A 13,547-nucleotide genomic window follows, 5' to 3' on the forward strand; every position below is an offset into this window, starting at 1 on the left:
CCTCTAAAATCTTCATGACTCCTCATCCTTGCACAGCAACGCAGAGAGAGAGGAAATTACGATATTAATAATGACAAACACTCCTCTCTGGCGCAATAGCATTCAGCCGTGTGAAGAACTGAAGCCGGGACACAGGAACCTCTATTAGGGAATTCTCCACTCATCCGAGCGTCGCAATCATTTAAGGACGGCCATCGGGAGACCCGCCGCCAGGTTCAGGACAAAAAAGGCTGATTTCTCAAGGGGGCCATATTCCTTTTTACTGAAACGCTTCGAAAATGAACAGAGTGCACCCTCGAAATAAGGGCTGGGGGCACACAGGACACAATCGCACACCACAAAGCCTCCTTCCTGCAGAGAAACAGAGTGTGTGCATCAGTGTGTGGAAGTGAGACTACCTTCCCGCTCTAGTACATCAGAAGGAGCCATTTCTCAATGAAGGTGCTAAAACGTGTGGTAAAAACGAGGTGCTCGTACAACCTGGCAGCAGAATTAGATAAATGCATCTTTAAATGAATGACACCAAGAGCAGGGAAGCTCCTAGAAAAGCATTAACTGTGAGCGTAACGTCACCCGGCCAGTGTGGCTAAGCTCATTTTCCAAGATCATAGGAAAAAAAATCCAATTGTGTGTTTGAAGGTGGGTGGGTGGGTTGAGGGGCGCTCCCGGCATCACATGGAGGGAGGGGAAATAAAAAAACACAGCAAAAGCTGATAAACGTGAAAAAGATGTTGCGATTTGTCTTCTTGGAGTGGAAAGTCTGATGGAAAGAAAGCACGTAAAATCTCATTTCAGCCTTTGTTTTTTTTTTTTGTTGTTGTTTTTTTTACCTTCAGAGGCAAAGAGCTATGAGAGCTCCGCTTAACAAGACAGCAAACCGCTTCCAGACTGCGGCCGAATGCAGAGAGGCAGCAAGGAAACCCTCTTCCAACGTAGAGGAAGAGCACAGCTACTTTTCTCCTCTACTGCTCATCTCAGTGTGGCTTGTGTGTTTTTAACGTCATCAGCTACAAAATGGCTAAAAATTCACACAAAAATTTTGATTTGGTCAAAAACTTGAATCGACACCTCAAAAGAGATTAGGTACTGAAATCGGAAAAAGAAAAGGATGACCGATGCATCTCTAATTTCCAGTTGTGCTAAATAAGAATATTCACTTTCAAAGATTGCATCAAACAAAAGGCAAATGTAAAAAAAAAAAAAAAAAAGGTGCAGAGTCAGCTACTGATCACAAGATAAAAAAAGTGATCATTTTAAAGGAATACTGTGTGCCTTATAGCTTTCAGGATTAGCAGGAACAGGAACAAATTGTAATTGTTTCCTGGTATAAAAAATAATAATAGTAATGATTAAAATGTCACATGGCAAGTCTGGAAAAAAGGACAAGGCACGTTTAGAGATTCCAGTTATTCATTTATTAAAGAGGCTTTGCTCTGATCAGAAACTAGCTTCAGCCATAAAAAATATATAAATATATATATAAATAAAAATGTTTAGGGCGTTATGGTAGGGTATTAACTGCTAAAAGCTTTCAACAAAACCCCATTTTCAGAAAGCAAATTACTCATTCAGCTAACTTTAATCAAGCCGTGCTAAACACCTGGGCAAAATCGATCCGTGATAAAAAGACATCAGTGCAGCTGTTTTGGTGACGGGTGGACAACGTGTTTGACTTCTAAGTTGTACAACTTTGAGCCGGCCTTGCCAGTGGGGGTTTGGGGGGTCGTCCAGGGTGTGAAGGAGCCTGTCACTTCCAGTACCGACACATTTTCGAGTAAATTCCATCACACTGTGAAACCGTGGCATTTTCACTTAATAGTTATCGCTGCAAGAGTCTAATTATGGTGACAGCAGAGTCTTCAGGAGTTTCCAACATACTGCTCACTCCCTGCAAACTGATGTGAACAGATGCTCACCTCGCTTCATCAACAGAGCCCTGCGGTTTACCAGCAGAGGGAAGGGAGGCACTGAGCAGTCGAACCAGAAGTAAAACTAGAAAAAAAAAACTAATCCAAGCCACCCCAATGCTGTCTTTAACTCGTTTTGGCTCGCACATGAACCTGAAAGGGAACAAGAGGGGTATTCCTCCCCCCGCCCCACTATACAGTGTTTGCCTGCAACGCGCTCGCACAAGGCAGGAAGTTCACAGCTAAAAGCGAAAGAGATGTTATCTGTGGCAAGACGTTGCTTTTTTTTTTTTTTTTTTTTTTTGCTTTTTTTTCCATGAAGTCATCACAAGCCCCTGGGCTTAGAGAGGAGGCCGGCTTGCAACAAAAGGGCTAGTGTTCGGCCCCTGCACAATGTGCCACTCTGCTCCGCGGCTTGGCCACACATGCAAATGACAGGCAGGCAGAGGGGGGGACAGAAAGGTGTGTTGACGTCAGGTCGGAGTCCAGAAATGCATCAAACACCAGCGTGGTGTTCAGGATGATGGAGGGGGGCTGTGACTAAACAGAATCGATTTCCCTACACAGCTACTTTATGACTGTTATTATCTTTCAAGGACCTGGAGGAAGACAGTGGGGGCATTTACTGCCCTCCTGCCTCTCCCCTCCAACCTCTGTGGCACAATGTGAACTGGAAACATGTGCAGAGCGACTGTTGAAAGTGAAAACAGGTTGTTCAGGATCGCCTGTTACATCGTCTGATGCATCTCCTGTAAGTCTTCCAGGAAGCCTGAGGCACCCAGCTCTCTGCACTTCCTGATCCCAGGCTGCCGCTCTCGGACGCAGCGGCTGCACCTACCGACAAAAGATCCGGGGTTGAGGTGTTGGAGGGGGTGAACCTGGGTGATGGAGGAGTGTAGGAGGGGGAGGGGAGGAAATGGGGTGGAAGCTAGAGGTGATGCGTCCCCGCATGACCAGAGGACACCTCAACTTTAAAACAGACCTGGCTGCTTCACTGAATGTCCAGCTTGTATAAGCGCTCGAGGGGGAAATTGTGTTTTTTTTTTTTTTTTTTTACTCGCTCTACCTGCCTCAGCATTGAACATACAGAAACGTCGGCTGAGGGATTTCCTGGCGGAGGAATCGACGCGAGCCCCACGCAGCGGACGGGCGGGGGGGCCAGAGCGCGGGTTCGTGCGGGTGTACAAACTCACCGTTCGGCCCGTATTTCTGCAGGCTGGCGTGGACCTGCTCCAGGGTCAGCCCGGTGATTTCATTCACGCCGAAGTTGTCCAAAACTTCGCTCGCAGACTTAGTGTGCGCATTTTCCATCTTGGTCGGACGAGAGGCTTGTCAGATGTTCGGGTCCAAATGCATGCAGCTGGAAGTAAGTAGTAAGGTGCGCGAGGCTGGTCACCGCTAATGGACCCTCCCGGCCGGTCGGTCGGTGTGTCTCAGTCACCTGGGGGTTTTTTCCCCTCCTTCTCCCCAAAGCTGAAGGGAGAGCGAGAAGGTGGAAGAAGACACACACACAAAAAAAATACACGTCCGGGATCCGCGGTTCGGTCGCTTTCGTCCTTCTGTAGCTGCGCCGCCGCTGTTACTTCGTCTCCATCTGAAGGTGTGCTGTGGCTGTGGCGCCGCAGACCGCCTCCTCGCCGCTGGGCCCTCCCTCCTGCGCTCCTATTGGCTGCGTCTACCTGGGCTACAAAAAAAAAAAAAAAAAAAAAGAAGAAGAAGAAGGAGGAAAAAAATAAATAACTCCAGCACAGCCTGGGCCAAATTAGTTCTTGCTGCGGGATAATTTTTATTCCATTCAAAGAGTAAATGGCTTATATGGCTTTGAATTGAACAACCTCCGGTTGTCCTTCGAGCAGAGGCGAATCCAAGGTTTTTGGGGACCGGTTTACCAAGTTGAAGCCTCGCCCCCCCATTCAAATAAATAAGTCAACAACAGCTACTCTAATATAATTTAAAAAATAAAATTACTACAATAAAGTCGTAAAATTACAAAAATGAAGTCAGAATATTTCATACATGCGAGAATAATGTTAGGAAAATAGTGTGTGAGAATAAAGTCGAAATATTCTGACTTCATTCTGGCAATATTGTGATTTTGCGTGTGTAACTTTATAACTTTCCCGTTCCAATTTTATTTTCTTGAAGTGGCATTAAGACTCCGGTCATAACTAAAGTCACTCGTCAAAATTGCTGCGTGTTGCTATTTTTGTTGCTTTACTTGACAAAAAACTATTTTACTTTTTGAAATCTCGTGTCACAAATGTAAACAGTGGAGAGAGAAGCGAAAATAAAGGTTGCATTTTGAGTTTGTGTCAGCTAAAGATGACAATATCAGGTGCGTTGATGCAGTCATCTCTGACAGACATGACAGTATTTGTGCTGCTGACAAAGTGCTAATCAAAAGTGATATTCTGTACTTTTCTCATCAACAGTTTAATTCACTAAGGACAGTACACCAAAGCCCCCTGGAGGAGGATTACAAATTGATCAAAGAGTAAACTAAACATTGTGGTATCTTAGAGTAACATGGGAAAACAAATAACTTTTCTTATTTTTTAGGTTTATATCAACTAATGTGTATTGACTTTTATTGTAAATTGTCAGTAAAAATTTTTTGGGGGGTTTTACAGTCAACTGTTGTACTACGAAATCAACAATACAACCATCTCCATGTGAATCCACAAGGACCACAGCTGTCGTCAGGGACTTGGAGTGGAAAAAAACAGTGGAACTCTCCCTTTACAGAGCAAAAAGTGATGAATATTACAAACAATAACGTAAAGCGTTTAAAGTTTTGTCTTTAGAGAGGACATATTATCACCTCCCAGAGTCATTATGAGGACATAAAAAGCCACACGTTACTGATCTGTCGTCACTGTATTTACCATTCATGCATTTTATGGGTTCCTAGAAAGTCAACACTTGTTTTGCTCGTCCCTTGCATGCTTCACTTTAGGCTATTAATAAGTAAATGATGAAGGCTGTTGCTTTCGCTTACTTATTTGTTCTAGTGCTTATCTCTGGAGAACAGTGATTGGATGCAGTTTTATTTGGAAGGTCAAGACAATTTAATTAGATCAAGTTCTAGTTGGAGTTTGCATGAGAAATTACTCAAGATGGGTAATGTGGACAAAAATTGTACTCAAGTAAAGTTTGTTTTACTTTAAAATTATAGTCTTACTCTATGATTAGCGTACTTTTTATTTATTATTTACTTCCTGAATATGTAACGGGAATAACATAAGAACGAAGCGTTATCTGAGGTGGGGTCTCATGGGATCTTTGGTCTGGCTTTGATTACTCACCTTGAGAGTGATTGGATTGCAGTCAAAATGATTTTCTCTCTCCATCATTCCTTAACCTCATTGCATCTTCAAATGAGGTCATGGAAAGGAGCTTAGAAATAGACAGGAGGTAATGTGTTTTGTTTTGTTTTTGCCAGTGTAGCCGTACCCAGTTGTGCCAGTTATGAGCGGACTAGTTTACACAAGCCTTCAACTCAGCCCTGAGGCCATCGCTGCTAGGATTATGCTAATGAAGTCACTGAAGTCGTCTTGATTTCCAATTGAAATGCTTAAAATCAAACACGAGGCTATTTGATTAAAGGGGGAAAAAAAGTGAAGGTTAGAGTTCATCTGGGATAAAAAACAAAAAAAGAAAGAAAAAAGAAGAAGAACCACACTGGAGTTTGAAAACAATTCTTAGGAATCAGTGAGAAAAAGATAGAGTGTGATCATTTAAGATAAGAAAAGACACAGAAGACTGCTTATACACAAATGGATTTAAAAAAATGCAGTTATAATGATACACAATATATTACTTACTTGTCAAAAATAATAACAATTGGTAAATATCACTAAGAATATTTTAGTTCATTACTTTGCAAATCTCAACCTATTCTTGTTTATTTATTTCTACACCATGCATTGGTTGCTGATCTTACTATAATACTGGGGTTTTTCCATAACCGTCGCTGTTTGTTTTTCACCCATTACATTCAAAGTGAAAGAGAGAATGTCTGTGCAGATGTTCACAGGTGTGCAGAGAGCAGCCGAAACACTCGCTGTTAAATTTCATGACGTTCAAAAACCCATTGCAAGTTTTATGAGGCAGGAGCGCAACTCGGCTATGAGTTAAACAGACATGATTCACTCAAACTGCAAGATGTTAGCAGCTGGATTATCAACAAGTCACAGCTAAGCTAATAGCTTAGTGCAAATTTTCATTGTTTCATTTAACAACCAAATGTAATAACAAAAACCAAATGTACCACAAAATGATGGGATTCTTTATTAACCCCATTGATTTATCAAAGAATATGTCTTTAGCCTTTATCTGATTTTTCTTACACTGAATACGAACAAAGAGAAGAGATCACGCTAAGTTGTGGTTCTGTTCCTGTTAAAAGGAAAGAATTTCGTTCAACCGTTGCTTCATGCTTACCTTGGAACAGCGATTGCTACAAAATCAGCAGGGCCAGCTACAAACTTACATTGTTCAAGGGTTAAAAAGACAGAATGCATATGAAGAAGTTTGTTTTTCCAACCAATGCTTCAAAGAACTAAGGTGAACTGGAACTCATAGAACAGTTCTCAGGATACAACTTGTGTATCAGGAGCTTTTGTACTGTAAAACAGACAAGCAGCTTGAAACAATGTCGTTTCCACGTCGAGGTTTTCTTCAGAAATCCTGACCTCCTCTGGCAGAAATCCTAAGTCAACTGGCAACTTTAAATCCACACACAGATGCTACTCAATGCCTCCACATTGTTCCGTCTCAACTCTATGCTCGGCCCCACATTTGACCGCTTCTATTTTCATTCTCCAGTTACGGCAAAATGTAACCTGAAATACAACTTTAAGAACTGTTTGGTATCACTGTGCATGCAGTTCTTCCCCTTTCAAAGAGTGAGGGCATTTCTTAGCTGCAACCTCAGCTTGAATCGCACAGCACACGAGAGACTGAAAGGAACAGAAGTGATGCAACCACGTGGCGACCGGTTGGACGATGAACCTGAACGTTCATTGGCTGAAAATACTGCATCGCCCCTAGCACTGTTGAACAAAACACATGGAAGCAAATGGCACGATATTTGCTTCAACTGGGAATTTGAAGTCGTCTGTAGCAGCGGCGGCTCTGGTGTTAGCAGTGTTCTCTAGCTACATTGTAGCTTCAGCGATCTGGAGGGAAAGCTCTATAGAAGGACGAGCCGTTTAGCATCTACTTGTGACTAATTCAGCTGGGTCGTAAGCTTTGTCTTCTATTAGCGAAGCTGATGCTAGCAACTAGGGCCGTAAAAACGTACAAATTTCATTAAAAACTGCCAATGTACCTACTCCAACAACACGTTGAGAGTGCATACCAGCAGTGTATTAAGTATTTCATAAGCAGTTCAAAATGCAAATCATATTCACAGAACAAAGCTGAGGAATCGCCACTGTAAACTGAACAAGGCCTGACAGTGCTTGCTGGGAAATGAAATGGATTGCAAGGTGCACAACAGGCGGTAAACAAGACCGTCTGCAGCTCTGACAGCTGAGCTCTCTCCGTCTCCGTCTCCGGTTCCCTCAAGGAGTTTTACCAGGAACGTTGTTGTCTGGTCCGCTGTAGTGATGTTGAAAAGAAGCCGCTGAGTCGTGAGGACCGACCCTGAATTGGGAAGGTCTTTGGTTCCCAGCCTGGACGGCGACGTGAAATGACAAGGCAATTGGAAAAATGGAAACAATTTTTCCAGCACATGGCACAAAATCCACAGCCGATCAAAGAATGTTGAACTAACTATCAATTATTACAGCTACTAATGAATTAGGGCTAAATTATATTTTATTTTCTTCATTCTTTTATTGTTCAAAATTTCTGTTATTGTTCAGTGTCTCACTCTGACACCACTGACCCAGTCATTACCAAAACATTTCTATCTTGGAGTGGCTGTGAAAAGTGTATGCACTCGTGGTCAAAAGGTCAAAATAAATACTTTTACCACATGCACACTGCAAAAACACAACATTTTACAAATTATTTTTGGTCTACTTCCCAGAAAATCTTAGTACACTTGAAATAAAACTAAACTAATGACATATAACTGTTTGACAAGATATAGGAGCTTGTTTTAAGTGGATAATTATTTAACATTGATGCAAAAGTACTTGTTGCTCCGGCTGCAATTTTGTATATTACAAGTGAAATAATCTTCCTGTGGAATTAGTACTTATCCAAGTCAATATTGAGAAATTATTGACTTAAAAACAAGCTCCCATTTCTTGCTAAAAATGTACTTGTATGTTAGTTTTGTCTTATTTCAAATGCGCCAAGTTATTTGGACCAAACATACTTCTGTTTTTGCAGCTCAGCATGTCCTGCACAATTTATGTATTTAGAAACAATCAGAGAAGAAAAGGTCAACTTTTTGGGATTTTTTTTTTTATTTTTTTAAAGGTGACATCACCTGGTTGCACAACTGTCAACCAGTTTACGGTTCACACAACTGTAAGCCGTGACTCGGCTAATGATTTGATTGTTGCATTCATTCCTGTGTAATTGTTTGCCACTGCAGTAGCAGAGACCGAACTGTTCTGCAGATTCATCAGAAGATTTTATTCAACCAAGTGGAAGTAATAGTTAAAAAAAAGAAATTGTTCTCCATATTTTCTTTCCCTCTCCTTATCCTGGATGTGAGGTTACTGCAGCACTACTTCCTCACCGCATGCGGACTTGGGAAAAGAAAAGAAAAAAAAAAGGGTCTTCAGTCGGACATCGCCAGTGCTGGACTGGGACCTCATAAGCACAAAGGAACATCATGCTCCAGATCTGTCCTTGCTCGCAGCTGGCCTCTTCTCTCACAGCAGGAAAAGTGGAGTATTTATTTCTGGAGCTTATGTAACTTCCAGAACTGCTGTCCTGAGGATGGTACCTGTCTCCCTGACGTTCCCGGAAGCCAAACGGGAACAAGTCCCCGCCCCACATCACTTTGGACAGTCTTTATCTCTTGGCGACTCAGAAGTGCAATGAAGAATCAAGAGCTACACGTCACTAAAACAGCAATGCAGTTGATGGGATCGCCTCCAGCGGTGTGGAGCGGCGCTGTGAGAGGGGTTGTCCGTGTTTCTCAGGACTGACTTTAGTCTAACAAACGTCAAGAGAGAAACCCCTGAAACAACAGAGCTCGTCTGACAAAAGGAAAACCCCTCCCTCTTTCTCGGCTCTGGTGCACACTGGGGGACTGTGCTGGTCCTTGCGCCACTCGCACAACATTTTCCACTCAGGACTGACGGCGAGCCGATAGCATTTGCCTTCCTCTTTTGCCTGCAGCCTTCATTTGCATGAGGAAAATGAGCCATGGCCTCTCAAGCAAATAAACAGACTTTCTCTCGACGCTCTGCGAGGAAACAGAGACATACATCTGCTGTGCCAGTGACAGAAGCTATTTCCCCTTTCAACGACTTCTTAAGTTTTCTTTTTGTTTGTTTGTTTTAGATCATCAAATAAATTATATCAGACAAGAATGACCTAAGTTCGTGAGTCATTTCTAAGTTTTTTTTTTTTGATCCACGCTGCAAAAACACAAACTCTCACCAAGTCTTTTTGTCCAGTTCCTAGTTCATGTAATTCTGTACACTTCAAGTAAAACACGACTACTTTAAATGTACAAGCAAGATATGGACACTTGTTTAAAGTCAATAATTCTTTGGGGGGAAAAAAGCATGTTAAAAAAGCAATAAGTTCACTTAAAACGCACAAAATATGTCCTGGTATAGTAAAAAAAAAAAAAAAAATCTGCCAATTGAATCTTCGTCTTTACTCAAGAATTTGTTTACCTTAAATAAATGAACTAAAAACGAGACGAAGAGATTTTGTGTTTTTGTAAGCACACAGTGAGCGAATGGTTTCCAAAAACGGTAAAACTGCAGAGTTTGACATTTCGAAGATAAATGTGCTTAATGAAAAAAAAAATGTTGATTTCAGAGTCAAAGACCGAACTTAAAACCTGCCATGATGCAGACTCTGCCCCCAATACATGGGGGCAGGTTTGGGAGGCACCTTAAAATCCAGTCTGGCACCCTATATGGACAGTTTCTGGGTGTGCCACTTGGCATATCCCTGAACAGGGTCTTTACAGTTGGAAACGATCCATTGCGTCTGAATTCATTCTGCATAAAAGACGTGGCCAGAATCTCTCTTCTTTCTTCGGTGAGGAGCTTTAAAAATCAGCCAGCCTTTCGACAGAGCTCTGTTGAAGACAGGCGGACAAAACAGCTGCTGCTGCCACTGACTTTGTATCAAGGAGATAATGGTGAAGTGAGTCACCCCCAGAGTCCAGAGCAGCTGTACCTGACAAGCAGCCCAAGTAGCAAGTGGTCCCCATCCAGCCGCTTTCATCATTAATAAACCTCTCCCCTCGTCCGCCGTCTCTCCTTCATCTCCCCTCCCGCTTGGGGGTCGGGGGGCTCCGCACGCCGCTGACAAAGTCATCATTTCACAGTCTGGCACAACAGGACGCCACGCAGGCTGTCAGGCGCGAGACAAGAGGAGGAATGTTTTACGTCAGGGGAGTCTGGACTATTGTGCTTGTTATATTAACTCTGAATTTTTAATTCTAATATAATAATAGAAATTCTCAAATGGCACTTTAAATGGCACAGCGCTTTCACTAAAGCGCTGAGGAGTTAATTACTTTCAGAGCGTCAGGGAGGACCGGCAGCTCGTCTGTGTGATTATCCGGCTGAAAATAAACGGATAGGTGGACAGAAAGTTGAGGATTAAACTGGTGGGGGACGTTTCCTCTTGGAAAATGAAGAAGAAAGAAGTCATCCAGCTTTTAAATTCAGTTCAGTTTCATGACATGTTTTCCAGCGGAAACTGAAGAGCAAAGAGAAAAACGTTTGAAACGATAAATGGTTTGTCTTTGCTTGTTCAATTTAGGAGAAAACGATAACTTGTTGTCGCGTTGATGCATCGTAATCACTGTGAAGAGCAAGAATCGTTTTAGTTGCACAGCATCCAGAAGGAACGACCGTCCAAACGGACAATGCCTCCAAACAAACAAACAAACTATAAACAAAGTCCACAAAAGGAGAAAATCGGAACCAAATCTAGAATAAAGCATCAAAAAATCAGTATTACCATTTTATTGAATGATACCAATAGCAAAAAGATTCATTTGTAGCCACTCATTAACAAAACAACAGGAGGCCTGAAAAATATCTGCGTTTTTTTAGGAGGTTGTGTGAGAGAGAGGCTGACGTGCGATTTGGGCCAATTCCATGTTAATTTATCAGCCGTGTTTGGGGAGGCGTTGGGTGTCATGGCGGTGCTCAGGTTGCTGCAGGCTGCGTGTTGAAATGATCACCTGAACAAAACAGCCAGTTCAAAGTCAAGCTGGTGCTTCGTGTGGGTCGGACTCCACAGGGACTGGCTCTCATCCGTAATCCGGTCCACGGTGTACATGGTCCACAGCTTAAGATGTTGTCATGGAGCGGAGGCTGTTCTCTGGATCGTTTCAGACCCACAGCTGGAAAGGGATAAACACAGACTTTAGTCAAATCTACAGAAATGCTTTTGTTTTTTGGTCAGAAAAAGAAACAAACCGTTGGAGCTCAGCATTGCTGCAGCACTTCCTGCTCAAAACTCACGACCAGTTTCACCCTCTTCTCAAAATCAAGTGATGTTTTAAAACACACAATCTGAGGGGTTTTCACTAAACAGGATATGTTTGGTAAATATTCCATCTGAACACATCATATTTCCTTCTGTCGTGGTATTGATGTGTATTCCTTTTTATAACGTGCTTCCTTTTTCTAGTCAGTACTTATATAGCTGGTTAAATTTAAAAAATCAGTTACATGTTATCTTGTGTAGATGCTGTGTTTCATGGGTGATAATGTTGCACACACAATAATTAATGTCTATTTGTATATCACTTCAACCATCAGTTATGAAACAAGAAAGAAACATTACATTTTGTCAAATGTCATCATTAACCAAAAAATACGTCGACCACAGGTGAGTTTGATTTAGAACAGGGGTGTCAGACTCATTTTCGTTTTGGGCCAAATCAAGATCATGAAGGCTCTTAAATGGCCGGTTGTGCCAGAATGTGTTGATAAAACCTGTTCACAAACTGTTAATATGTCAATAAATTCTTAAAATTACATAATATTATTGAACATCTTTTCAGGCCCTTCAGGAACTAATAATAAATGCGACCGTTTATTGACTCGCTGTATAAATCATGGACTAAAATCATACACCAACTGAATTCTCAAGAAACTGGAGGGATTGATCGATATAAATTGGCAGTAAACAGATAAAAACTGCATTGATATGATTGATAATATAACATTTAATCACACTTAGTGTTTAGTCTAGACTGTAGAGGGCCACATAAAAAGCTATGGCGGGCCGCATTTGGCCCCCGGGCCTTGAGTTTGACACGTGATTTAGAGGAAGTCTGTGTTTCGGCTGTTTCTCGGTTTTCTGGAAGTTTAGAGGAGCACAGAAACTGAATGCTGCGTCTCCATGTTTGGTTCTGGTTCTGGGGATGCAGAGCAGACCCAGAAGACCTGAGAGGTCTGGAGGGTCGATACGACAACAACAACGGCAGGTTTTTAATGTATTATGGCGCTAAACCATTCAGTGGTTTATAAAATAACACACATATTCTCTCCCAAACGTGACCTCAAAATCCAAAAATATGTAGATATCCAAGATCTAATATCTAACATCTAGAAAGACTATTTGCCTTGGTGGAGAGAGAGAAATTGGATGTCTGGGCAGATGAATTTATGATTGATTACTGTCAATAAAACAAAGAATTTCATATTACATTGCAGCTTATGTAAGCTCCCTCTTGAGCACACAATTATATTTCTATGTTGTCTCCAATAACCCATTCTTTGGTGTTTCCATTTGCTGAATGACAAAAAATACCTTCAGTTTGATACATTGGTCTCAACTAACCCCCAACCCTTTATCCCCCCCAAGAATAACTGTGATTACAGAGACTTCAGTGGGCATTTTCTTTGTTTTGTGTATTTATTTTGGATGTTTAAAATGTCTTCCAGTTCCAGAGGGAAGCATTTGTTGGAAATCAAAGTGTACTGACCTTTGAGAGATTGTACTTGCATTATTATGCCGTTGTATCGCTTGAAAATGGTCTCAAAACAACATTACCATTTGCCGCAGTAACCTCTCTTATCTCTCAAAACATTCAGAATGAAAACTTTTACACTGTGATGGTATATGTGACTGAACCTCACAACATCTGACAACCCACTTTTTACGCTTGTCACTATTCATTTAGTATTTCCTCCCCTAAGGCGACGTTTTATTTTCAAACCAGCGCACACTCATCCTCATCATCATCAGCAGCATCAGCATCATTATCACCGCCGCCGCCACGTCCAGGCAAGCGAAGTGTGTGCTGCGCCGTCATTTTGGACAGGATGAGTCACTGTGGGTTGACTGGACCCGTCTCGTCAGTCAGTCCATCTGCAGTGGAATCAAACGGGACGTGTGAAGCAATTACCCGAGTCGCCGGTGATGTCAGTTTAATAGATAGCTCGTCGCGCCCGGGCCTTTTTCCTTTTGTCACACAGAACCAACCAGATGCTGGGGGAAAAAAGTGAAAGATGGAGAGGATTT

At 42.1% G+C, this 13,547-nt stretch overlaps 1 protein-coding gene across 5 annotated transcripts in view; it reads right to left on the bottom strand.

Annotated features, from left to right (window-relative positions):
* atp2a3 (ATPase sarcoplasmic/endoplasmic reticulum Ca2+ transporting 3) overlaps positions 1–13,547 on the bottom strand; it is a 79,160-nt gene that overhangs the window by 47,455 nt on the left and 18,158 nt on the right. For all 5 annotated transcript variants that reach the window (XM_055043485.1, XM_055043482.1, XM_055043486.1 and 2 more), the window contains exons 3-4: positions 11,254–11,415; positions 3,101–3,591 (exon numbers count right to left, since the gene is read on the bottom strand). In XM_055043485.1, the coding sequence (XP_054899460.1) occupies positions 3,101–3,218 (118 nt within the window). In that variant the 5' untranslated portion in view covers positions 3,219–3,591; positions 11,254–11,415. The remainder of the gene's footprint in view (positions 1–3,100; positions 3,592–11,253; positions 11,416–13,547) is intronic.

Source organism: Poeciliopsis prolifica, unplaced genomic scaffold (genome assembly GCF_027474105.1).
Source record: "Poeciliopsis prolifica strain line A6 unplaced genomic scaffold, Auburn_PproV2 SCAFFOLD019, whole genome shotgun sequence".
NCBI classification, from domain to species: domain Eukaryota; kingdom Metazoa; phylum Chordata; class Actinopteri; order Cyprinodontiformes; family Poeciliidae; genus Poeciliopsis; species Poeciliopsis prolifica.